Below are 27,988 nucleotides of genomic sequence, written 5' to 3'. Positions count from 1 at the left end.
TGGTAGCTTTTTTCCCCCCTTTTTAACAAATGCCACAATTAATGAACCATGATAATAACAACAAAACAATAATAATAATAATATCAACAACATGATTAATTCTCAATCTGCTTTGATGGGAGAGGAGGGAGAGATGCTTCTTCTTTGCTTATTGTGAGTTGTGTATGCATGTCTAGAAATTTGAGAGACTAACAATTAACGAGGTTAAATTCATCAGCATGCGCTTTGACCAAACAAAGACGAGCACTTTGACAGATTTGAAATTGAAAAAATATTCCTAAATATTTTCTCTGTTCATTTTGTGACTTTAGAAAATAATTTTGACGAAATATTTCCGGGCATTGATTTACCCATCAATTATTTATGATTGGTTATGCGATTAATCAATCAAATTTCGAGCGTCAATTTTTTTTTTTCTATTTATGAACGTTAATCCGAAAGGGAAAGGTCGTGTTGGTTAGTGTTTCTTCTTCTTCATGATGTCTTTTACTTACTTTGTTCAAGTGATTGTCTAATACACTTTTTCTTTTTTATCTCGCTCTTAAAAATTCAATTCTCCTTTTATTTACTGTTTGCTTAGAGAAGCCGTCAAAATAAGGTTAGGAAATTACCATTTGAGATTCTTGCAATTTTATTAACCTAAAATGTATATTCATTTCGATACCATAGAGGCAGAATAAAAAACATTTAAGAGCGGTGTTGACCGATAAATGAAGTCGAGGATTCCGAATGACGTCCCTAACTTATCACACTCGAGGTATTATCTACTTAGATCCGTCCAATACCACGCTTCAAAGTTTTGTTCTTTGGGCAAACTTGAGCAATGCTCTTACGTGAGAAAGCCCAACCCGCAAATCTTTGCCCTAAACCCAGCCTAACCTATAAAATTACTATGTAATTCTATGCGATGAGCGATGATTAGTTCTATCTAATATTGGCGAAACTTTGGCACGTACACTCTCCATCTCAGTGTACAATCCAAAGGCTAGAAAAACAAGAACTCGAGATCCAACGAGTCTTGAATGTGCCCTCCAACTCGTCCATGATTCTCCATAGAACTTTGCAAATTTCTCACTCAATGCATACACCGCTAATCGCATCGCCAAAGCCAAAATACTAGGCTAATCCCAAAGGTTTACTAAACTATTTTTTACCTTTTAGAATTTGCCAAGTCGACCGACTCGAAATTGTCATTGAAATACGAAGATTTAACGACCATATTCCACGTAACTCTGGTATTCGCGAATCGCATATGCTAGGTAAATATATCCTTAAGAAATTAATATTATCTCCAAGTATTTGGAAAATTGATGACCCAAAACATAACATACGTCCCCCAATCTTAACCAATTTCATCCTCTCCTTTATGTTTCACCCATTTGAAAATATTCTTCTGAAAACGAAAATGTGTGATACCTGTCATTCTTTGCAAAGGAGTCGGTGGTGGGGATAAGCATGAGGGGGAGCTCACAACGTGGGCAGCTCCACGACGCTGGCCGGCAGATCACACCAGCAAAACCAAACCTCAAACCGGCCCTTCGCAGCCTCGAAGGGTCGCTGCCACGTCATCCCCCTTTACCTAAGTGCTGTCCACGTCAGTCGGAGTCGGTGATTGTGGGATTCCTTTCCCTTTTTTAAGGATTTTATTTTGCGGATGCTCCAGTCTAATCAATATGTAATTCACCCATGCCAATCTCCACCCTCGATGTAACCCTAAAATGTGAATAGATAGAATCAACCCGCATAATCCGCAGCGTACATTATGTCTCGGAATCACTATGTCTGAAAAATATTGATGATTTAAGTAAAATTATAATAGAAACAACGATTTTAAATTGACACGAGAAATTTAAAAGAAAATTACCAAAGATAAACATAATATATGTATGTGTGTGTGTGTTAGAATAATAAATCTCCAATGAGCTCAAATATTAAATTTGATATTAATTTCCTTTATATTTAATTGATTTCTTGTCCGAGGGATCCTTAAGTATCAAAGTTGAAGAAGGGAGTATAGAATCCATCGTGAGGTATAAAGATATATTACCTAGTATGGAATTTGATGTAGATAATGAAAATAATTTCTATCGACTAACAATTCTAACCAGTGCGAGCGATTTTTTTCAAGAAAAATATCTTTTAAATTTATTTTTCTCGAAACAAACGAAGCATAAATGCTTCGACGAAGGAAGGGAAAAAAAAACCGGCAAGATGCAGCATTATTGTGAAAACTGGGGGAACGAACCCGGATGTCCAGGTTCGATGCATCTAAATAGGAAATCATGTCCTCCTACAAGGAGTGTGTCTGTGGGTCCCACTGCCTTGATCGAGCAAATTGGGAAAGGGACGTTTGGTCCTCCCTTTCCATTTATAGGATTCTCTCGGGGTTGACTCTGCCAAAGCCCTTCTTCCATGCTTGTTCTCCCTCGTGTCTCGCTTGTATGGAAAATCACATGCACTTTTTAAAGTGTAAGTCATAAAAAAATAATAATAATTCAAATTATGTCCTTTGTGATTCATTTATTCAAATTTTTTTAACGTCGAAAATCTGAAACTTATACATGAGTGGCTCATTTATCCTTCATTAGAGTTACGTTAAAAGTTTGACGTGAATCTAATGTGGCATTAGTAATGTTTTTCAAAGAAGTAGCGTCGCGCGAGCGCCACATCAGAAAAAGATTGCCAAGCATAATAAATATTAGAAAAGGAAAAAAAAGAAAATTCAAAGTTACTGTTTAGTTTGAAGTTTACTGCTCATCGTCTTCAAGCTCACAATCGCTTGGCCAAAGCTCCTCTGCATCTCGTCCGTCTTTGCCCTTTGTTGCACGAACCTCCGGCGGCATTCGTCGCCCCTTACTTCACCGCCCACCGGATCTAACCATGGTGATCACGAGCTTCACGATTGGATCCGGCATTAAGCTCACATCCGACATAACCGCTCGAGCTTGAATCTTGGCTTGAGGTTGAGCTTGCCCGCTGCTCTGACACCTCGTGAGATCATTCTATTTGTTTTTTTTTTTTATAAGTGCACTAAAAACCCTAAAACTTATCTTGAAAGTGCAATTGAGTCTTAAAACTTTCAAAAAGTACAATCAAATTCTAAAATTTATCACGAAAGTGCAATCGAGTTCTAAAACTTTCAAAAGATACAATCAAGTCCTAAAACTTATTATGAAAATACAATCGAATATTAAAACTTTTAAAAAGCGCAATCAATAAAAGGACTTGATTTCACCAATTCGACTATTTTTAGAATTTAGTCGCACTTTTTAAAAGTTTTAGGACTTAATTGCACCTTTTAATAAGTTTTAGGACTTCCAACGCGCTTGTTCTTTTTTTAAGACCATTCCACTTCACTCAAGTATAAATTTGAGGTTTTTTGTCCCACAAACGGGTAAAATATGTCACAATAAATATAATAAAACATTAATAATCTACTTTTAAGTGAGAGGAGGGAGATGCTTTAGAAGTAGGCTAATTAGACTTGACGCAAGTGGCTTTAAGATACAGTGCTATTGGATTGGCAAACTTTGCAGCTCATCATCTTGATTTGCTTATCATCAATGAGAGTTAAAGATGCTTTTTTGCTTATTATGACTATGAGTAGGATATGCTTGTCTTTAAATTTGAGAGACTAACACTTAAGGAGGTTAAACTCATCGGCATTCGCATTGCAGATTGGACATTGGAAAACATTCCTAAATATATTCCGTACTCATTTGAAGACTTCGAAAGTCATTCGACAAATAACTCTAAACATTGATTTGCCAATTGATGATTTATGATTGTTGGCTATGTGATTAATCAATCGAATTTGGACCGCCATGTTTTCTTTTTTCTTTTCTTTTTTGTTTATGCACGTTAATTCGAAAGTGAAAGGTCATATTGGTTCGTATTTTCTTCTTCATAATGACTTACTTATTCTGTTTAAGTGATTGTCCGAAACACTCTTTTATCTCGCTCTTAAAAGCTCAATTCTCCTTCGATTTACAATTTGCTTATAGAAGTTGTTAAAAGAAGTTTAAGGAATTATCTTTTCAGCTTCTCAAAATTTTATTAATCTTGAAGGTATATTCCTTATGATATTGGAGAACTCATAGATGCGGAATTAAACACGTTTAAGGGCAGCGTTGACTAAAGGGATGAGTCACGGGATCCGTATGACGTCACCGACTTATCTTAGTTGAGGTATTGTCTACTAAAAACCCTTACTTCACCGCCCACCAAATCCAACCATGGTGATCACGAGCTTCAAGGTTGGATATGGCTTTAAGCTCACGGCCGTCGTGGCTGCTCAAGCTCAAATCTTGGCTTGAGGTTGAGCTTGCCCTACCGCTCGGCACCTCGTGAGACCATTCTATTTGTTTTTTTTTTTATAAGTGCACCGAAAGTCGTAAAACTTATCATATAAGTGCAATTAAATTCTAAAATTTTCAAAAAGTGCAATCAAGTTCTAAAACTTATCACGAAAGTGCAATCGAGTCTTAAAACTTTTAAAAGATGCAATCAAGTCTCAAAACTTATCACCAAAATGTAATCGAATCATAAAACCTTTAAAAATCGCAACCAATGAAAGAACTTGATTTCATTAATTTGACAAGTTTTAGAATTTAGTTACATTTTTCAAAATTTTTAGGACGTAATTGTACTTTCTAATAAGTTTTAGGACTTCCAACGCAATTATCCCTTTTTTTAACCATTCTACTTCACTCGGGTATAAATTTGAGGTTTTTTGTCCCACAAACGGGTAAAATATGTCACAATAAATATAATAAAACATTAATAATCTCCAATCTACTTTTAAGTGAGAGGAGGGAGAGATGCTTTAAAAGTAGGCTAATTAGACTTGACGCAAGTGACTTTAAGATACAGTGCTGAAGGATTGGCAAACTTTGCAGCTCATTATCTTGATTTGCTCATCATCAATGAGAGTTAAAGATGCTTTTTTGCTTATTATGACTATGAGTAGGATATGCTTGTCTTTAAATTTGAGAGACTAACACTTAAGGAGGTTAAACTCATCGGCATTCGCATTGCAGATTGGACATTGGAAAACATTCCTAAATATATTCCGTACTCATTTGAAGACTTCGAAAGTCATTCGACAAATAACTCTAGACATTGATTTGCCAATTGATGATTTATGATTGTTGGCTATGTGATTAATCAATCGAATTTGGACCGCCATGTTTTCTTTTTTCTTTTCTTTTTTTGTTTATGCACGTTAATTCGAAAGTGAAAGGTCATATTGGTTCGTATTTTCTTCTTCATAATGACTTACTTATTCTGTTTAAGTGATTGTCTCAAAACACTCTTTTATCTCGCTCTTAAAAGCTCAATTCTCCTTCGATTTACAATTTGCTTATAGAAGTTGTTAAAAGAACTTTAAGGAATTATCTTTTCAGCTTCTCAAAATTTTATTAATCTTGAAGGTATATTCCTTATGATATTGGAGAACTTATAGATGCAGAATTAAACACGTTTAAGGGCGGCGTTGACTAAAGGGATGAGTCACGGGATCCGTATGACGTCACCGACTTATCTTAGTTGAGGTATTGTCTACTAAAAACCCTTACTTCACCGCCCACCAAATCTAACCATGGTGATCACGAGCTTCAAGGTTGGATATGGCTTTTAAGCTCACAGCTGCCATGGCTACTCAAGCTCAAATCTTGGCTTGAGGTTGAGCTTGCCCATTTGCTACGGCACCTCGTGAGACCATTCTATTTGTTTTTTTTTTTATAAGTGCACTGAAAGTCATAAAACTTGTCATATAAGTGCAATTGAATTCTAAAATTTTCAAAAAGTGCAATCAAGTTCTAAAACTTATCACGAAAGTGCAATCGAGTCTTAAAACTTTTAAAAGATACAATCAAGTCTTTAAAACTTATCACCAAAATGTAATCGAATCATAAAACCTTTAAAAATCGCAACCAATGAAAGAACTTGATTTCATTAATTTGACAAGTTTTAAAATTTAGTTACATTTTTCAAAAGTTTTGGGACATAATTGTACTTTCTAATAAGTTTTAGGACTTCCAACGCAATTATCCCTTTTTTTAGACCATTCTACTTCACTCAGGTATAAATTTGAGGTTTTTTGTCCCGCAAACGGGTAAAATATGTCACAATAAATATAATAAAACATTAATAATCTCCAATCTACTTTTAAGTGAGAGGAGGGAGAGATGCTTTAAAAGTAGGCTAATTAGACTTGACGCAAGTGACTTTAAGATACAGTGCTGAAGGGTTGGCAAACTTTGCAGCTCATTATCTTGATTTGCTCATCATCAATGAGAGTTAAAGATGCTTTTTTGCTTATTTTGACTATGAGTAGGATATGCTTGTCTTTAAATTTGAGAGACTAACAATTAAGGAGGTTAAACTCATCAGCATTCTCATTGCAGATTGGACATTGGAAAACATTCCTAAATATATTCCGTACTCATTTGAAGACTTCGAAAGCCATTCGACGAATAACTCTAGACATTGATTTGCCAATTCATGATTTATGATTGTTGGCTATGTGATTAATCAATCAAATTTCAACTGCCATGTTTTCTTTTCTTTTCTTTTCTTTTTTGTTTATGCATGTTAATTCGAAAGTGAAAGGTCATATTGGTTCGTATTTTCTTCTTCATAATGACTTACTTATTTTGTTTAAGTGATTGTCTTAAACACTTTTTTTATCTCGCTCTAAAAAGCTCAATTCTCCTTCGATTTACAATTTGCTTAGAGAAGCTGTTAAAAGAAGTTTAAGGAATTATCTTTTCATCTTCTCACAATTTTATTAATCGTGAAGGTATATTCCTTATGATATTGTGGAAATCATAGATGTAAAATTAAACACGTTTAAGGGCAGTGTTGATTGAAGAACTAAGTCACAGAATATGTATGACGTCCTTGACTTATCTCAATAGAGGTATTGTCTACTTAGGCTCATTCAATACCATGCTTCAAGATTTTGTACTTTGGGCAAGCGTGAGCAATACTCTTACACGAGAAAGCCTAGCTCGCAAATCTTCGGCCTAGCCCACCTAACTAATATTACAATTCTATGTGATGAGCTAGCTTGGACAGCACATTAGGCAATTATTTTCACCTTTCTACAACTTGCCTAGTCATCAACCGACTCGATTGTTCCATCTAAATCCGAGACTCAGCGGCAATACTCAACATAACTTTTGTACTTACGGATCACCCAATGCCGGGTAACATCTTCATAAGAAATTTATATTATCTCCAAGCATTTGAAAAGTTGATGATACATAACATATCGTACATCTCCCAACCTTATCCAATCACATTCCCTCCTTTATTTTCCACCCATTTGAAGGTGTATTCTTTTGAAGCGAAAATGTGACATTCAGTCATTACACGTGTTCCTTCTTTGCAAAGGACTTTGTGGGTGGGGATAAGCATGAGGGGAGCTTCCAACACGGGCAGCCCCCACAACGTGGGGCCCAACAGATCACACCAGCAAAACCTAACCTCAAACTGGCCCTACGCAACCTCGAAGGGTCGCTGCCACGTCATCCCCCTCTTCCTAGTATGCTCCACGTCAAACTCAACGATTTTGAGCTTCCTTTTTTTTTTTTTTTTACTTTTTAAGGATTTCATTTTTCACATGCTCCAATGTAAATCCATATATAATTTACCCACCCCAGTCTCGACCACCCTCGATGTAACCCTAGCTCGAGAATAGATAGAATCGATTTGTATATTCCACGGCATATATCGGATCTCTATCATAATATCTTGAAGGATAACTACATTAATCGTTTTTTTTCCGTCTATTTTACTAATAAAAAAAAAAATAAACGTGGACATATGTTGACAGCCACGTGGCACACAAAGGTTTTTTTTTTGGGGGAATTTTATCGAGAAATTTAATAAACGAAAATGTGACGCATTTTTTTTTTTTTGGGATGAATATCAAAGTTAAATGAAAGGTCAGTGACGAGCGAACCGAAGCAGGGGTTTATTCTCCGGAGGATGCCAGTCCCTAAAAGGTCAACGCCCCCTCCTCCTGCCACGTCATCCGTACGGATTCTCGTTTCCTCTTTCCCCGAGTCGTCATCGTCGGACCATCCCGCCAATCTCATCTCGATTGATATAAAAATAAAATAAAAACTACACCTCTAACCTTTATTTATTCTTCGTAATCCCCGTGGACGAGGACGTTTGATCATTGGTTTTGAACTGGTATAACATATTTTTGTATTTTGGAAAAATAACGCGAATGGCTTCTGAACTCTAGCCAATATGCAATTTCGTCTCCGAACATTTAAATTTATTCAATGTGGTTCCCTCAACTTCAGCCCAAGGTGCGCCATCATATCCGAACTTTTAAATTATTCAACGTGATCCCGGAAATTTTTTAGCAAATTTTCAATTCGATCTCTGAACTATATAAAAATGTCTAATGTTGCGATTGAACTTGAATTAACGGAAGGATGATATCGGATATTTTCATGTTGCCTAGAGATAGATTATACTAGATATTTGCCAAAAGTTCAAGTATCACATTAAATAAATTAAAAATTCAAGAGCGACATTACATATTGATCAAAGTTTAGGAACAATTTGCGTAATTATTCCTTCCATGTTCGGATTTTCTACCCCCTCGTGTCTTTTGTTTTTTTTTTTAATCTTGAAAAGAAAAATAGATCATGGAATTATTGTTTTTCGGACAAAAATTTAGTCATGAGATTGAAAGCGATCAAAATGAATGGAGGCCGACCGAATCTGCCGCTTAGTGCTTTTCCTGCCCACCATAATGCCCCACATATATATATATATATTATTTCTTTAATTAGCAACCGGGTATTTAATTTACTTCTTCGAATCACGATTTCCATGTTGTTTCTGTCATGGTTCTCAGTCGTTCTTCTTATTTTCAAGGTTAATCCCACGTTTAAAACAGCGGGGCTTTGGTGCTTAATCGGCGGGCTTCGAATTGGGATTAAAATAAGAATGGTATTAATTAATTAGTGGGTCCGTGCATATGATGGGTTAAATAAGTTATGTCTTGTGAATAAACTGGGAATATACCTCCACCCAAGATTTGCTTGGGGCGTTTACTAATTTCAATAGGGTTTCGTTCGCAATTAGGTACAAGCCACATGTTCAGTCAATCCTAGCTTTCTTGATAGGGAAGAATCATAAAAAAAATTAAAAATATAAACCTATTATAATTATGTCAATTTAGTCCTAATTTTTTTTTTTTACAAATACAGTCTTAAATATTTTGTATTTGTGCCAATTGAATCCATTTAAATGGTTGATACTGACATGCCACTGCGAGCATTGGCATGAGCTTTTTTTAAAATAATTTAAAGATTTTTTTTCTTTTTTTTCTTTAGCTTTTTTTCCTATAACCTTAGGGCCGGGACGCCCTTGCACGGGCTAGGTGATGGTGTGACACCCTCGCCCAATGTCGGCGAGGGCCGCAATGCCCTCGCTTGGCTAGATCCGGCGAGGGCATCCTAGCCTTAAAGGTTTAGGGAAAAAAGCTAAAGAAAAAAAAAAATCATAAAAAAAAATCATAAAAACTCAAAAATTTATTTAAAAAAGGTCCACATCAGCGCCCGCCCGCTAAACAGAGTGAATTGGCACAAATGCAAAGAGTTTAGAATTGAATTTGGAGAAAAAAATTAGGATTACATTGGCATAATTACAATAGGTTTAGAATTTTTTTGGTAATTTTTCCTTCTTGATAGTCATTGATGGATTTCTCGCAACCTATTATCAACATATTTATCTTAATTTTTTTAACTAATTAATTAAAAAGAAAGGCTAAAAACCAATTCTTAGGTCGATTCTCGAGTAGAATCAATGGTTTATTGTATAGAATCGGGAACAAAACCTATCAAGGCCGGTTTGCCAATTATTTCACCTAGAAACTTGTTCTATCCCTTTGAGAATCAGCTTGGAACTAGTCGGGTTAGACCGGATCGGTTTGATTCTCGAGAAGAATAGACCCGATTGCTTACCCCTAATATAAATCACTCTTTGTGTGTCTAATGTTACCGATCAAAGGGAAAGTCTTCTTATTCTCAACTTTTACTCTAATTTGTATTTTGGTCGGAAAATTTTTTCTTTTACTCTAATTAAAAAGGTCTAATATTCTACCTTTTCTATGAAAAAGAAATGCCACAACCAACCAAAATATTCATGCTTATACAAAATTAATTAATCAATGTCACATGTAAAATGTCTCAAACCACACAAATGAGAAAAAAGGCATCTCAAACACATTTTTCATCTCCTTTCCACGCACAACGACCGTTGTCTGTATTCCTCATCTTCCTCATGAACTCACCAACCATCTTTCATTGATTGATTGTAACTCCTACCATCCACCTATAATAGAAAGTTACATTTTTCCAATCTTTGTTAGAAGTAATGCCAACACACTTCTTAAATAATTAAGTTAATACCACAAAAAAAACTCTAAATTGATGTATATGTGATAAACAAAGAATAAAAATCTCAAAATAATGCACTGTCATCAGTCACATATCATCCAACCGGGCAATTTGACGGTACAATTTACCGGAGGGTAAATTTGTCATAGTTGTACTAGTTTCGGATTTTTGGTGGTAAAAAAAATAGTTTAAGGGTAAATTTATCACATATATACTAGTTTTGGGTTTACTGTGGTTAAAAAATAGTTTGGAGTAAATTTTTCATAGATGTAAAAATTTATGATTTTTTGTGATAAAAAAATAATTTATAGTAAATTTATCACATGTGTACCAATTTGAGATTTTTTGTGGTATTAATTTAATTTAACTGAAACTAACCGATGGTAAATTTATTATAAGTATACCAATTTGGGGTTTTTAATAGTAAAAAAATAATTTGGGGTAAATTTTTCATATGCATATCGGTTTAGAATTTTTTATCATTAAAAAAATAGTTTTTGGTGAATTTATCATATGTCTACTAGTTTGAATTTTACTGAGGTAAAAAAAAAATAATTTTGAGCAAATTTGTAATATATGTAATAGTTTGGAATTATTTGTAATAAAAATAGTTTAGGGTAAATTCGTTAAAAGTGTACCAGTTCAAGGCTTTTCTTGGTATTAACCCTAAATAATCAAAAAAGAAAATTTGAAGGCTCCATTTGTTTCACAAAAATAAATAATTTGAAAAATATTTTCCTCAAAATAAATATTTATATTGTTAAAAAAATTTATAAAAAATTTTTCATCGTTACGAAAATGTTGAGATACTATTGTCGATAATGAAAAGCTATCTAATTCTTCATTTTGTGGATTGGACCATGGGATTGGAAGCCTGTCATTTCTTGACAAAACAAATAAACCAATAAAATGAGCACGCTGACGTCACCTGTTCATGTATATGTTGCCGTTTCACTCGAGAAAAGCATGCCAACGCAGAACGATCTCCTCTCCTCCGTCTTCTTCTTCCTTCACTCATCTTCGTCTCTCTTTCTCTGCTTCCTGCGCTTCAATGGTGGTGATGGAGGACAGCGCGAGCTGCTTGAGCCAGGCGCACAGTGCCTCGTCTCCGTCGCGGAGGAAGCGCGACGTCTACTACGAGATCCTGAATCGGCTCAAGCGCTCGAGCCACGAGGAGGCCATGAGGCCTGGCTTCGACGAGGAGCTCTGGTCTCACTTCGCTCGCCTTCCTACTCGGTAAGCCCTAGCCCTCGCTTCCGCCGCCCGCCCCCCCTCCCTCCCTCGCGATTCGGTCTCGCGTCTCCCGCGAGTCCAGTCCGGTCGATCGGAAGCTCCGATTTCGATTTTCTCTTTCCCCGTCCTTTTTGTCCACGTCGGCGCATTTTCCACGCCTTCGCAGGTGATTGTGGATTTCACGTCGTGCTTGCTTGCGATATCGGCATTTGCTTGTGCTTTTCATCCTGATTTCTTCACCGGTATGTGTGAAGCAAGACGGTGTACTTTTTATCGCATCATTATTCTCGCAGCCTACGTTTTCAAATCCATCATTTTTGCCTTTGTCGAGGAATTCGTTGGACATTGAGTTCGTCAAGGCTGTATGCTCATTAGCTTCTTCGACTTCTGATTACGATGCCCAGAACGTGAAATTTTTTGGTTCTTTCGCTCACGTGCAACTTCTCATTCGTGTTGACTGAAGATTAATTGATAACATCGCGCTTGTCATCGCTTCCTAACGCCTTCAATGCATGTCAGGTACGCTTCGGACGTGAATGTGGAGAGTGCCGAGGATGTGCTTATGCACAAGAGATTGCTGCAACTGGCTCGCGATCCGACTAATAGACCCGTAGTTGATGTTCGCCTTGTACAGGTGATGTTCGCCTTTCTCGATATAGTTGTCTCTTATAGATCTGCGAAACCGATAAGGCCTTCTCTTCTAAAATTACTTTGAGATTGTTCTGTAGCGGCACATTAACGTGCGCGCATGCGGTCTTTTGAATCCGTGGACCATTTCCCTGCGTATTTGAGACCTGCTTTGGCTTGTCAACTTTTTTTCTGCCCATTGCTTGCTTTCAAGGATCATGCTATTTTGTCTTCTCTTGGCTACGTTATTTTTGGATCTTCTTTTTTGGGTTACAAACTCGACTTTTTCCTTCTAAGCGGAACTGTTCGCTGTATCACTGCCGACTGTTCATATCATCACTGCGGTCTTGCTGAGGATGGCCACTTTTCTCTTTATTTTATCCTCTTAGCCTCAAATCTTACTGCTGCGGGCAAGAGTTCAAACAGAACTACGAACGAACCTTCTGAACTCAAGCATCGTCGTAATTCTGCTTGCCCGTCTCTATAATTACGGAACTGGGACAGAGGGCAAGTTGACCTCGTGTCACAAGTTAATCTTTTGGCTGAGAGAACAATGGAAGATGACAATCAAGGATCAATTTGTCAACATTATATCTAGACAAAAATTAACTTTGCTGATTTTTGTCTATATTATTCCAGATTCCTCTATAAATAGTTGGGGAGTTAGATTTTAATTTTATAGCAGCTCTGAAAGGAACTTGCTGCAGTGGCAGACCCAGGATTTAAGGGGAGAATTTCATCGGCAGCTTTGTAGGTTGCTAAATTGTGAGACGCATTATTTCTTTTGTGGGGATTCCTCTGGTTAAGTGGCTCGTTTGCTGGAAGCACTCTTTGGGTGTTTCCAGTAATAAATCTAAGTTCAGAATCTTCCTTTTGCTCTTTTACATCTATCGGTTTGTCCTTTCATCAAATATATGCCCAAATAAGTCGACTAGCTTGTCGTATTCCTCATTTGCAAATTACTGAACTGGATTAGTAGATTATACACATTGCTTATCCTTGCGAAATTTGCTGCACAGATATATTCAGTTGAATTTTCTCTTCTCCAGGTTCTTCCCACATACGAATTGCATACAATTGATTCTGTTCATTCAGGTTCTCCTATTAAAGGCGAGGATGGGATTTCAACATATTACTCCAGCAGGCTAAGGTATGCATCTGACTTCCAATTTCTTTCATGTTTTGTATTGTACACTTTTGCTGACTCATGGTGATGACATCTGGTTGTCTGCTCCATTGTCAGCACACATCCTCCACCTGCATTTGGATCATCACCCAATCTTGAATCACTTGCTTTAGAAGGTAGTGAATCTCTTCAAAAGGATGGAGACGACTCTATTCATGCCAATGGACAATTTTCTCGGTAAACTTTTTTAACTCAAGTCCACAAGTTCTAATTTGCTGAAGAATGCCTTCTAAACACAATTTAGTACTGCGTAGAGACTAGGTGTAGTTACCATTATCGCAAATTCATGATCAAGGATTGACTTTTCGTTTATTAAATATGAAAATTAAATCATGACTTATAGTTGTAGAGATTCTTGTCAGAATCTCGGGGTGAGTTTTTTTTGGGGGGGGGTGGTGTTTGGCTGTTTTTCATCAATGTGATAAACCTTGTGAAAACTGTAGATTCTGGTTTATTTGGAGCGTTACTTATATTGTGTATATTTCATGTAGAGCCATGCACGAAATAACTTTTTCAACTGAAGATAAACCGAAGCTTCTCAGTCAGGTACTCCATATTTCTCTTTGAAACCCCAGCCCCATTACAAGAGGATCGTTCATCCACGGCAATAGTGTATGAAGGTTCCAGATAAATTTTTAAACTTTAGTTTGGCAATTTCATTGATTTGACTGTTGCGAACATGCTTGGTTGGCTTGAAATGAATGAGCATAATTCAATGTCTTAACTTCTTAGGATAATTCTGTTAGGGAGTATAATGAACAACAAGGGTTTTTTTTTTCAGTTGGAGTTCTCTCCCAAGCGCGCACATGCATTAGATAACTTACTCTTGCACATGCTTTAGTCTTCCAACAAATTTTCCTCTGAAAAGAAAGGCTCGCAACTCCAGTTGTGTCCACATAATAGCTTATATAGGCTGATTTGAAATCGAAGATCCCATGCTACTCTGCTGCCATAGCACCTTCTCTTTCCCATTGAAAACCCTGAAAGGCATAAAGCATGCCAAACAATTATGAAAAGTTAGACCTCTCAATCTTGAGTCTTGCTGTAGAACTCAATTTCTTGCCATACCAACCTTCCATTTGCTCTTCTATTGTTTTCCTTCGTGAAAGCATCCTTTTGTCTTGCTAACCAAAAATGTCGTGAAATGAAAACAATTCAATATTGAACCTCGCACCATTTTTTTTCCCAAGAGATCATGTTCAATGCTAAAAGGTCCTCCCATTGCTCTATGGATCCACCTCCAAGGGCTCATCTTGATGCTCCCTCTTTGCACACTTATTATCCATTGGTTGTGACAAGTATTGAACTTCGTTGTTATAAAGACTCCAAAAACATCATTTTTCGGATAAAAAACATCATTTACATTTAGCTAGAAGAGCTTTCTTTTAGAGTTGAAGGGATCCCACCCCTAGCTGCCTTCCCCCACAAATTCCCCCTCCCCCTCCTTCCCCTTTCCTGCAGGACTTGGTTACACCACCAACTTTCAGATAATCATTATGGGTGGCCCCAAAGGAACCTCTTTTGGATGCTTCCTAATCTTCTTGAATATAAGCTAGGCATAGAATAAAGAGACATGTAGTAAATAGGAAGGTTCCATATTGTACTCTTGCTGAGTGCAAGCGTTTAATCCTCTGAAAGGTAATGCTAGTCCGAAACCGCTAGTCTTTGGGAGAACTTTCAATTATTTGTTTCCATGAGGTTTTCTCCTTCACTTCAGCTCCAAAAGGTAGCCCCAAAGTAGTCATGCGAAGAGTTCCCAGTTTACGTAACAAAACATCCACTAAGATGTGGCCACCTGTTACCATCACCCAATTGAATGACTGCAGTCTGTCTTTAGACCTGATAATCCTTCAAAGCATAAAACAATGCCCTGCAAAATTCTAATGTGTCTGCATATCTCTCTTACCGAAAAGTATTGGCATCACAGAGAGGAGGTTATACTATTGATACATTGCCAATGGGAACAAACAACGCTGTCCAATTGCAACTCTTTCCTCTTAGCATTCAACTCTTCTAATTTCTCAGTAGTTGAATCCTTGATTACTGGGTAAGAAGTGAAAATCTGAGTGAATTTTAACACAATAGCGCCTAGATTTGATTGGTGGTTGTGCATGGGCATGCTACATCTCTTTCCTAATTACTTAGAAGATCAACGATTTCCTCATGTCATTTTTTGTACAAATTTGCAGCTGACTTCATTGCTTGCTGATGTGGGTCTCAATATCCAAGAAGCACACGTGTTTTCTACAATAGACGGTTACTCTTTAGATGTCTTTGTGGTTGATGGCTGGCCTTATGAGGTATTCTTTCTTGCTTTAACTGAATCTGCTGGGATAACTCATCAAACATTGTATTACACTCATTATTCCTACTGATCGCATGGTTCTGTCAATGTATTACATTATTCCCCGACATTGAATCTTTTTCTTTCTTCTCTTAAATGCTTAAAAATAAATTAACAAGCTGTGAGAAGCTAAAATTAAGTTTTGCATGATGTCATGTCCTGGCTCTGGTTTCCTTCCATTTTTCTTCTTACTCTCAAGGATGTAGTAGTATAGGGGGCAGTTGCACTGAAGCCATTGCTTGTGAAAATTTCAGGAAACAGAGCAGCTCAGAATTGCTTTGGAGAAGGAGGCTTTGAAGTGTGAGGTACTTAGCCTGTAATATTCCACCGACATAAGTAAATGATTGTCAAATCTGTTAAGCACATTGCTCAATTTCCTTTTGGTGTTTTTACTTATTGATAACTGCTAGCAAAATCTGAAATAGTCAAAAGAAAAGTCAACCCAGTAGGCCAGGGTTTTAACTTTTAAGAATAAGAATTTGAATGTCCATAAGTTTCCTCAATTTGTCTTCTGCCCTTTGTACTTCACAGTGAATAGACCACTGGTATGAAATAAGAATGTCTCCCTGGTTGGATAGTCCTTGAATCTGACAGTTTTCTTTTCCCTTTTTCTAACGTGCAAACGTCAAGTGAAATGGACGGAAATTAGGCCTCAAATTACAATTCATTGTTTTTGCTATATCGGCATGTAATAGATCCATCCAGGCGCCAGGTAATAACTATGGCTTGAAGTAGTATCAAAAATCTTCTTCATTCTATGAAGATCTCTCTTTTCTATCCAAGGAAACGATCTCTAGAATCTGCACCGTGTTAAAACATTTGTGTGTGCATACTGTAAATATTGCGGCTCTGGTGGTCTCAAAGGTCTTTCTAATCTTTAAACCCCTAACTCTTTGTTCCATTGGAAGGGGCCATTTATTTTGTTATTTTCATTTCACCCTTTCCAAGGAAGGAACTTTATATAGTATTATTGTCAATGTTTCATGTTGTTGTGTCATTTGCTAAGCTGATGGTTCTTTGACAGAAGCATGCTCAGACAAAATCTCATGCATCATCTCATTCAAGCAATGTGGAGCAAACAGGAATAAAGACGGAGCACGATCACTTGTCAATTCCGAATGATGGAATCGACGTTTGGGAGATTGGTTTAAATAATTTGAAGTTTGAGAAAAAGGTTGCATCAGGATCTTATGGTGACTTGTAAGTCTTTTGTGCCTTTGAATTTTGCTATATATATCAATGCTGCTGGAGTTTCCTTTATTGGTTTTTATTTTTCAGTTACAAGTTCGCTGGAGTTTCCTTAATTATTTCTTTTGCAGGTACAAAGGCACGTACTGCAGCCAGGATGTGGCCATTAAGGTCCTCAAACCTGAGCGTCTAAATGAAGAGTTGCAAAGCGAGTTTGCACAGGAAGTTTTTATTATGAGGTCTGTCAAATTTTTTTTTGTTTTCCAAACTGCATTTGGATCACTAATGGAAGCTCCGCAGTGGATTAATCACACATCCATTCACATTTTGCAAAGCCAATAACTAAACCACAATTTCACTTCTATAACAACCCAATCTACATTGAAACTATTTAACGTGAAGGGATTCGATTTTTTTTATGTCCTTTGGTTTTCTGTAATTATCACACCTCCCCCCCTTCCTCCCCCCCCCAAAAAAAAGAAAAGAAAAGAAAAAAGACAGAAAACCAACAGTGGAAAGAGAAAAAGGTCATCGTCATGCATTTGGGCAGAGAGGAGGCATGGAGAGTGGACCACTGCCTCCTTTCCCTTTGTGACAAAGCTCTGATGAAATGCAGGAAAGTTCGACACAAGAATGTTGTACAATTTATTGGAGCATGTACCAAGCCGCCAAACTTATATATTGTGACAGGTAAATTTGTTGAATTGGTCATAGACATATGAACATACTTTTTTTGTGGTAGATTTATTACACGACACTTTGTTTTGTTACTCGTGAATTTGTAGTGATTTTGTTTTGTTTATTAAAAAAGAATTTGATGCCCAGTTGTCCTCCAGATTTTTACTTGCTCCTCTTTTGTTCTTTCACCAGAATTCATGTCAGGTGGAAGTGTGTATGACTATCTGCATAAGCAGAAAGGTGTCTTTAAGCTTCCTATGTTGCTTAAAGTAGCTATTGATGTCGCAAAAGGAATGCATTACTTGCATCAGAATAACATTATTCACAGAGATTTAAAGGCTGCCAATCTTTTGATGGATGAGAATGAAGTAAGTTTCTTTTTTCCCTAAAATTCTGAGGAGTACCTTCATCTATATATGTTTTGATGACTGGAATATCTACAACTAATTTAAACATAGGTGATATCAAACATCATGATAGACTTTCTTCATTTATTCTGTAAATTTCGCGTGGGGACTTTCAACAATTGTTTTAATTAGTTTTCTAATTTCACCTCAACTTCTTGTTTGGCTAGCATATTCAGTTGCATTATTCTGTGTTCCAATCTGCTTCATCGTAAGATAAGCACGGGCTTGCATTAGCAGTTTGAGAGACACTTCTGATTTCCTGACATGGTACTCTTGTATGAAATAAATTCCAGTGAGCACTTACTTCACTTACGTTAGATAATGTGTGAGGATAGCACTATGGAAAGCATGTTTTTAGATGAAAATTAGGAATTAAACTTCTGCCTTCTGACTAAAAAGTAGGACAGGAAATACTGCTCTCCTTTTGTTGAAGCCTTGTAGGTTGCCAGGATACTTGGTTTAGGGATAGGAGAGGCTTGACGGCACTTATTTAAGCTCTGTTATGTATCATTTACTTGCTCTTTGGAAAAATCACCTTCAATCTATGGGAATATATCTTTGCCATCATGAAACTTATATTGCCTTTGTCTTGCAGGTTGTTAAGGTAGCGGATTTTGGTGTTGCCAGAGTGAAAGCTCAATCAGGAGTTATGACTGCTGAAACTGGAACATATAGATGGATGGCCCCAGAGGTACTTCCATTCTGATAACTTAAGTTCTCTTCATCATTAATCTTTTTACATGAATGGGCGCAATATCTAGGTATTCTACCGAGGCTGATAGCTGCCACTACTTGGCCTCTTCCATACGTCAGAATCAATCCATGGCCCTTTTTATCTAGTAAACAACCTTGTGATTAATCGTCTTAACAAGCAGCATCACATTACCATGACATTATAATTACATTTAAATGGTGGAAATTCACTTAAATTTATATATGTTTTCTTGGAAGTCTTGACGTGTATTATTTGAGAGACATTTACGTTTGTCTGTGCCGTAAGCCCCACGGACCTGCCATCAAGAGATCTCTTGATTTCATCTAAGGGAAATCAAATTATGAACTAGAAAGAAGATAAGATCCTAGGATTTAATTATAGGTCACACCCAAATCTAGTTCTAGTCTTTCACTAGCTGGATTGTTGTATTACTGAGAATGGTTGATTTGTACACACAGTTTCTTGTTGGAATGTGCAGTGGATTGATCTTCCTTTCTTGTTCCTAATATTAGCGCCAGTCTCTACCAACCTAAATAGAGTTACAAGGCATACAAGAAGTACCCAACCATGAAAATCTGCTATTTTCCTCTGCCTCTTAAATCTCATTTTTCTGTGTTAATGTTACTGTATTTTCTCTTTATTCAGTGTCAACAATGCTGTCTTATAATTTGAGTTAACACCATCGCATTCTCCTCATACAATTTATTTTCCATTTAAGGTCATTGAACACAAGCCATATGATCACAAGGCCGATGTTTTTAGTTTTGCTATTGTATTATGGGAGTTACTAACTGGAAAGGTAAATTTCTGACACAAACAATTATTTACTGTACATTCTTCTTCTTTATTTCCTTAGTCATGCAGTTTATGTCTGGCTCCTCAGCTACCATACGAGTACTTGACTCCATTACAAGCAGCTGTTGGAGTGGTTCAGAAGGTATGTATAAAGTTTCTAGTATTGACAGTCCTATGGCCTATGCTTCTATTCAGCCGTATATCCAACAAGATTGGATAAAAAAAAACTTTGAACCTTAAATCTCGAATGTTAGATTTAGCCCTTCCACAAGAAATTTTCGTTTCTTGCTCTTTGCTGTAATTATCTGAATGGAATCCACTGGTGGCCGTCATACATATTTATCTCAAACCTTAGTAAGAAATGTCATGCATCTGGGAAAGTTGCAACTTTGCTGTCCTGTCGATCTTTTTGTTGTTGGAAACAACAAAAGTCCTGATCGTGTTTTCTTACTCTTTTCTAGTTGTCTTTAAGCCATGGTGTTTTTTTGTGAGAGAAAGGTCGTACATCAATGCAACTTCAAAAATAAAAAAGGGTGAACTAAATTTCTGCGTTTATCAACTAAACTTCAATTCATTGCAAAACTGATGGATCACCCTGACAAAATGAAAACCTATCAATTGAGACCGACTTGACGACTTTTTGTTCCTTAACCCCAAAAGAAAGCCGAAAGAAGACCTGTCGAGAATTTCATCAAATCCCGAACAAGTCAAATGGTGCTATCGACCTCGCTTTTTTAAATGAGCTTGTAGAAATGGGATATTGTAAAAATTCTAGAATACAAGAGATCGTGTTAATTCGGCATTGTTTCAGGGACTCCGGCCTACCATACCGAAACACACTCACCCAAAGCTTGGTGAGCTACTGCAGAGTTGCTGGCAGGTGGATGCACAGATGAGACCCGACTTTGTTGATATAATCACAATCCTGCAGCAAATGTCCAAGGAGGTGAGTCGTCATTGCGCGTGTGACTCCATTCCATGTCCTTGAAAGTCTTCTCATAGACTGAACTATTTGAAGTAACTCAGGTCGTTCCGTCCTTTTGAGTCTCATAGTGCGATTGGAATAAAAAAGACCCTTTTTAATAGGAAGTTCTGTTCGGTGAAGAATTTGACAATTTTGTTTCTCCTAGCCCTCTCTTTGTACTTACGCTGGTCATCCTCCTCCTCCCCTCTCCCCCCCGGGATAGGATTTCTCTGCCCTTATGGAAAATGAGGCAAAAGGGACTGTTTCTGGTGCCGTCTCTCGGACTGCCGATTAATATTCGGTTTCAATAGCAAAACTGGGTTCTTTACAGTGCTTTCCGCTGTCGAGTATTGTAGATTTGCCATTTTTCTTCTTTGGTTTTGATTTGCTTTCTTTACTAGACTCAGCTCCTTGAGTGCCGGTTCAACTTCACGTCAGCTTGATTTTTGAGATGTTGCATATGAAACAGGTTGCGGAAGAGGGGGACGATCGGCGCAAGGAGAAGCCCGGTAAATTCCTGTCTGTCCTCTGGAGAGGACATCATTGAATCGCAGGAGCAAATGCTCACCACTGTCAACTAGGCTTTTTATTTTCTTCTGCATATAAGATCTGTACAGTTCCAGTAAGCTGAAAGGAACACGCGGTACATCAATGCAAATTTTATTTATTCTTAATTTTTTTTTCTCTTTTTCTTTCTTTACTTTTTCTTTACTTTGGCTGACTGGCGAGGTCACCAGGCCATGTTAGCAAATTTCCGTAAGAAATTTAAGATTGAATTGCCAAAATTTCCCATTTTATGTCTTCCGTCGGACATGTGTTTGTAGGTGATTGTTGCGGAGTACCCCTTGTGTAGCGCACCATGAAACTCTTTCTTTCCCCGAATTCCTTGGACGACTGCTTAATTGCTTTTGGTCCTCCGCGAAATCTGTCACTTTTGCTCCTCCAAAGCTTGAAACTCGACGTTGATGGCAACTAACCAATCATGGAGAGAGTGTGACAGAGAAAGCTTTAACTCTTCTGCGGCTAGTAGATTTAAGAAACCAAACGAATCAAAATAAACTCCCCGTCTCTAGGACAGTCGTCTAGAAGAAGGTAAAACAAAAGACACTCGTCGGAAAAAAAAAAAAAAAGATTATTATAAGGTTTGGGGAAAATTTATGAAAATTATTAAGTTATGAAGAAGGATCCCCGCCAAAATGCGATGGATCATAGTACGTCTTGACATCATAAAGCAAATCGAAGCACTCTTTTAACCGCATAACCTTCAAAGCTCATGTTGGCTCTAAGGTGAATGAGAGAATTAACACATGTATGTCACTACAAAATAGACAAAATGGTAAAAAAAAAATTAATGATTTGTTTTTCTTTGTAAATCTCTCATAGATTGTAAACCTAAAGCTCCATTTATTCCACGAAAAATATTACAAAACTAGAAAATATTTTCTAAGAAAAAAGTAATATTTTTTCGGTATTTGACTGACATCTATAAAAGACCTAAACAATAGTTTTAGTCATTTGGAAAGAGAAATATAATTAGATCTTTCTAAATAGACATACAATATTCAAGCGCTAGTAACTTGGGCATAAACAATCTAGGTCCCTTGAAGCCAGGCCCAATGCCCAGGTGTTAGTACCCCCATGACCAAGGTCAGAATTGGGACTAGAACCTTGGTGCCCATGCTCAAGACCTTGTTGTCCGTGCCTGGGACCCTGATGCTCATGTGGGGCAGATCATCGAGGTGCCTAGGCATGGGTTTCAGGGTCTCAAGCCTAGGCATCCATGGACCTATAGGCTTGGGCATGAAAGATTCGGGCCACGAGCATTGGGATCTCAAGCCCAGTCCCCGAGGACCCAAGCACAAGCAATAGGGTCTCGAGCTTGGCCTCAATGGACTAGTATTAGGGTTCTGGGGTCTCAAGCCAAGGTGTGGGGATCCAAGGCACAAGCACTGAGATCTCGGGTCTAGCCTTTGTGGACCTGAGCTTGGTCTAAATGGATTAGGGCCTAGATGCTAGGGATCCTAGCACGGGCACTAGGGTCTTGGGCCCAGCCTCTTAGGCTAGGGCACCGGGGAGTTGAGCAAGGGTATTGAGGTCCTAAGCCTAGTCTCTATGTATTTGGGCTCTAGAGTTGAGGGCTCAGCCATGGGAGCCAATGTGCCGAGCCTAAACATTAGGGTTTTGGGCTCGGCCCTTTTTGGATTTGGGCTTGGCCTCGATGGACCTAGCGGGCTCGGGCCAAGCCTCTGACTCGAGTCTGCTGCCAAGGGTTCAAAAATAAGCATTGGGTTGTTGTGCCCAAATACAAAGTTTCCGGTCTAAGCATTAATATCTAATCATATTTTGAAAAACAATTTTTGACTTTTTCTAAAAGAAAAATAATTTTCCAGAATTTAAGTGCTAGGTTTCCCATTGACTGGAAAACCATGTTTTTTTTTATTTACTATTTTTTTTTAAGGGATTCAAATATAAAAAAAAATGTGAAGGATATTTTTTGTGAAATAAAGAAACGAAACCTAAATAAACATATTCTCTTTGCCCAGGTATCTACGTACACGTAATGTGCCTATTCTTCTGGTTATCATCCAACATAGCTCAGCTACGTGGACCTAACAACATTTCGACACTTACAACATCGAGGGCAGAGTTACTAACTACACCCGAAGGAGGAGGAGGAGGAGGAGCAAACACATGGGGGGAAAGGGAAAGTGAAGGAACGTCAAGTAGATAACAATGGTGTCCACAAACCAGTAGCGATAAGACAGTTGAAAGTGATGGAGCGATGGTCAAAGGGCACACGTGTCCAAACTAGGGTTTTGGTTGACCCCAGCATCTTACGCCACGAAACGCCAACATCGACCGTCTAATATAGTTATATTTACATCGAGCAGTCTATGTCCGAAAGCCACCAATTATAATACAGACAAATTGGGATAACAACTCATCGGACATTCCCCCTTTTGTCCTCGTCTGTCCCCCCCTCTCCCTCTGTGTCTTTCTATCGATTACCGACAAATGTCCATGCCTTCGTCAGCCTCCGGTGCTCCCAAGTCCACTGCGGCCGCCAACTTCAACGTAAGGATTTTTGTTGCGTACCCAAAGAGAAGATGCGAACCTAAGTAAGTTCAGGTCTCGTCCGGACTTCTCGATCTTTTCAAATCCAATAGAGGATATTTTCTGCCTATAGAAAAGAAGAAAAAACATGTTTGGTGATTAGAGGACTAGTGGTGATGAGTGCCGACATGGCGTCTCCTTCATCTGGCTACTGCTAGGCAGGCTCTTGTAACAGCAACTCACGTCCGAAATGAGTCAATAGAACTTCAGCTCCTACATTGGAAGTTTGTGCTTTGCACGTAAGGATTTTTGTTGCGTGCCTAAAAGAAGATGAACAAGCTATCAACATAAGAAGAGCGCGTGCGATCTATGTTTTGGTGAAATGAATTTGAATCGCTGCACAATATGAAAAAAAATAAATGTTTATTAGCGGTAGGTACGTATTACACTTTGTTTCTATGATATCAAGAGATTTATTGTGTAGGTAAGTCGGGTTAGACAACTGATACACACAAGTTTGAGCAACTATGATCATGCATAATACGATCTTGCGTAAAATACTTTTCGACGCGGTGTACCCGATAAAAGTATTTTGGATCGTGCATATTTTTATACTACTAAAAGGAAACATGGTCTCGTTTAAGGGTGGTATTCCCGAGTGAGCCGGTTCCTACCTTGAAACTAAGGATTGGATCCATAAAGTAGAAACTGAGAACCGGCCCACTGGTTCCTGGATCAACCCAGGACCTACCCGAAACGGCCGAGAGTGTTCCCTCTCTGCATTAACCTAAACCATTGTCTACTTCCAATTAACTAAGTATGCCCCCTAAACGCATGAAGCATATCACGGAAGGAATCAGAGGCGTCTATCCTATTGACCCCGAACATAAATCTTACTACAATATGATTTACCAACAATTCAACTCGTCCAAGAACGTAGGCGATATTGATCAGCTAAGCCTACATGGCTATGGCTTGTAGTTGGAAAAGTTGTCAAAACAGTCCTAAACCTTACACGCATTTACCTATTCAATGCTAAATCTTTTAAGTTTACCGATTCAGTCTCAAACCTTTTCACTTTTGGCCGATACAGTCCTATTGGCCGGAAATTGTTGACGTGGATGCCGGCCGTCCTACGTGGCACTAGCGATGCTAACATGGACAATATATTTTAATAATTTTATTGAAAAATTTTGGAGATTTTTATTTTTCTTCCTTTTCTTTTTTGTTCTTTCCTGGGTTAGAGGGTTGGAGGCCGGTGCCGGCGGATTAGGGCGGTTCGGGTGGGGGGGGGGGTTTGGGGGGGTTTGTGGCTTTCTAACCCATAAAAGAAAAGAAAAAAAAAAGGAAGAAAAATAAAAATAAAAATAGATTTTTTATCTTTTAAAATTTTTGAAATATTATTAAAAATACTAGCAAGCCGCGTGTCACATAGCGATTCGATCAATAGGAATGGCAAGATGAAGTTAGAATTGACAAATTAAAAGGTTTAGCAATGGCAAATGTGAAAGTTTATATTTGATAATTTTCCCATTGTTCAAATGGAGTCCTACAATTTGTACCATAGCTTTCCATAGGTTGGAGGTTTCTTTACGGCCAATGGAAAAATGAGAAGAGAATTAGGGAAGGGCACTCTAGTTAGGGTTTTGAAACATTCTCTCTTTATATATATATATAAAAGTTCGTTTCTAGGTGAAAGATATTTCGTCGCGCACTTTTCTGGCGAAATAAGTCCATACCTGAAATTAGACCAATACTCACAGGTTCTAAGTTTTAAGAATCGGGAACCGGACCGGTCGGGTCTAATTTTTTCGCTCACCTCTAGTCCTGTCGGTTGTGGGAATCATCTTTATCTTCTAGGACTTTCCTGCATTTCTTTTCCTTCAACATTAGCCTTCCATCTTTCTTCCTCTACTACAATTTCGAGTTAAGTATAGGAATGGAGGCGGGGAAGGGTTTTGGGATGGCGGGGACGGATTTTTAGGAAAATCTCTGGGAGTCAGTCGGTGTTCGGGATCGGGTAGGATGTCTAGGAAGAACCCTTTCGGGGTGGCAGTAGAAGTTCATGATCAGTGTACATTCAGAATGTATTTCAATGTCAAACTAAACGGCGTCGTTTAAGCAGATTGGTTTACGGTGATCTTTTCTTGGTTGTTCATCGAATTCGCAAAGAAAGAAGAAGTGATGTCGAGCTTTTTAACTGAGTGAGAGTAGCTTATTAAATCCCAACTAACTGTTCATTACACTAATAGAGTTTATAATGATGTACTTACTCAATAATATGAGGAATATAAAAAGAACATGTGATAGCTTAGTAGTTATATATATAGAAATCAAGGTATTGGGTTTTCAAACTGTGAATTTCCAAACTAAATACAACTTAGTTCCTCGAATCCGCAATCTTTTTGCGACCCATTAGAGTTTTGATGGAGTACGCAAGGGTGAGCATCGATCTAGGATTGGATTGGGAACCAACTGGCTCTGGTTGGTTCTTGCGGAAATTGATCCGGTTCTTGGTTTAAAAAAATGGCAATAACCAATCTGGTTTTCAATTCCTTGCATGAAACGTGACCAAACTGGACTAATTGTCGAAGCTATTGTTGCAAAGGAAGGTGCAAGAGGGGGGGGGGGAGGGGCTCAACTAGCTAGAGCCTTGAATGGCGAGGCTAGACCTAGAGAAACTCCTGGATATACCATGCACCTATTAAAATGGGTCATAAACCAATTTCTTAATCTATATTTGATTAGCCGAGTTATTATAAGTTTTGTTATGATTAGTAAATGAGTTTTGAATGGCAATGCCAAAAAATATATGAGTGTTATTGAGTTCACAGTTCACCCAAATACAACTTACCTTTGTGACTCTTTCTTCATGCTTTATGAAAAAATAATGGATTCTTCGGACTGTTCAAAGTTCGGATAAGTCTTGTTGGGCCTGCAAGATAGACCGACTTACTCTTATCGAAAATATCAAGACGGCTTCTTCTTTTTTCTGTATTTATTAATCTCGTAAATTTCATCGATTAGTAATTGGAATAAATCTTTCTTTGGTTGCACTTGGCATTGTTATTTTTTACGTAATTAATACTTTTCATGCAATCTGTGGTCAATATAAATCATCTTTTTCACTATATTACATTTCATTCAAGTGAAATCTTAATTCCTCCATTTTTTTTCCTTGCTGGTTCACTTTTAAGTTCTAACTTTCTCTTATTTTTCATTGTGAAGGTATAAAAAATTCTTTGCAATGTTGAAAGCCAATTCTTCTTCAAGCATCTTATAGTCTAAAAAGCGATTTTATCCAAATAACATACACACATAAAAAGCTTAAAATAGGTTACTTTTTTCGGTCAGATAAATAGATTACTTAAGTAGGTACGGATTTTCATAGGCTGGATTAAATATGAAAATATTTTAGTAAGCAGGTGGGGTCGGATATGAGATACTAAATTTGTAATGTATATAAATGGGTCAATTTGGGTCAAAACGGATTAAATTAATCGGTTTGGATCAGATTATTACGACCCAACTCCAATCCGACCCGACCCACTCATTTGACCGTCATAATTTGCCATCGCGTGCTCTCTCTCTCTCTCCTGCATGATCTCTGTCTCTAACGTTTGTGTTGTGTTCCCGAACGGTGATGGCAATGGCATTAAGCATTCGCACATCACATGGAGAAGAGAGAGCGCCCAGCCCTAGCAAGCAGCAGCCAGAGTTTATTTATTTATTTATTTTAATTTCTTTGTTAATTTTTCTCTCTTTGCATCCTTCTTTCATATTCTTTTGCCTGAGTAACGAAAGCTATTCATAACTCAAAAAGTACCGAGAGTCCAATAGGCTGCATAACTTATCCAAGCTTTTAGAAAAGCATACATCCATGATAAAATCCAAAACCAAAACGCCCTGCCGGTCCAGGTCCATAGCAATTGTGAACCGATCCGGACCAATCGGATCCGATCCGATTTGATTTCAAGATCAACATGATTGGTTCCTAATTCCACGAATTAAGAGCCGGCCTCGATTGATCGGGCTTCGGAGTTCTAGGATGGGAACCGACCAATTCGGAAATCGAACCTCGCCCTTAGGACAAGGTAGCCGACTATACCTTCCCCATCCCAAATTTTTTTTTTAATTTTTAAAACTCAACTCGCTCCAATACCAATAGGGCAAATAGAAAGATGACAGAAGTGAGCAGAGTGGCAGTCCTGTAATAATATGCAAGGAGGAGGGCATTTACGAAACCCCGCCATGCAAATAAAGGAAAGCGAATTTCAACACAATCCCCGTCTCCGCTTCTTCATCCTTCGTTGCCTTTTTTCCGGAGGCGTCCCTTCCTTAGTCCTCCTCCCCTCGGCTCTCGCCAT

At 37.9% G+C, this 27,988-nt stretch overlaps 1 protein-coding gene across 3 annotated transcripts; it reads left to right on the top strand.

Moving 5' to 3' along the window:
* Window positions 1-11,416: 11,416 nt before the first annotated feature.
* On the top strand, window positions 11,417-21,216 carry LOC115726097 (serine/threonine-protein kinase STY46-like). Of its 3 annotated transcripts, none has more exons than XM_030655819.2 (16): window positions 11,417-11,666; window positions 12,183-12,297; window positions 13,340-13,440; window positions 13,534-13,653; window positions 13,968-14,022; window positions 15,666-15,776; window positions 16,075-16,125; window positions 16,857-17,020; window positions 17,140-17,247; window positions 17,625-17,698; window positions 17,879-18,054; window positions 18,689-18,784; window positions 19,527-19,607; window positions 19,692-19,745; window positions 20,415-20,549; window positions 21,037-21,216. In XM_030655819.2, exons 1-16 carry the CDS (start codon window positions 11,482-11,484, stop codon window positions 21,112-21,114), a joined length of 1,704 nt encoding a protein of 567 aa, XP_030511679.2. In that variant the 5' UTR covers window positions 11,417-11,481; the 3' UTR covers window positions 21,115-21,216. The 3 variants fall into 3 exon arrangements, with proteins under 3 accessions (XP_030511679.2, XP_030511678.2, XP_030511677.2); XM_030655818.2 differs by having other exon boundaries at window positions 16,848-17,020; XM_030655817.2 differs by having other exon boundaries at window positions 16,845-17,020.
* Window positions 21,217-27,988: the final 6,772 nt, after the last annotated feature.

This window comes from Rhodamnia argentea, chromosome 5 (genome assembly GCF_020921035.1).
Source record: "Rhodamnia argentea isolate NSW1041297 chromosome 5, ASM2092103v1, whole genome shotgun sequence".
Lineage (NCBI taxonomy): Eukaryota > Viridiplantae > Streptophyta > Magnoliopsida > Myrtales > Myrtaceae > Rhodamnia > Rhodamnia argentea.
The sequence above is the reverse complement of the archived record's forward strand: the minus strand, read 5'-3'. Positions and strand labels throughout refer to the sequence as shown.

Excerpts from the sequence above, each read along its gene's own strand:
- LOC115726097 (XM_030655817.2), top strand. The coding sequence starts at position 11,482 with ATGGTGGTGATGGAGGACAGCGCGAGCTGCTTGAGCCAGGCGCACAGT. Across the intron at positions 15,777-16,074 it reads TTGATGGCTGGCCTTATGAG|GAAACAGAGCAGCTCAGAAT; the intron begins GTATTCTTTCTT and ends TGAAAATTTCAG. Across the intron at positions 17,248-17,624 it reads CAGGAAGTTTTTATTATGAG|GAAAGTTCGACACAAGAATG; the intron begins GTCTGTCAAATT and ends GATGAAATGCAG.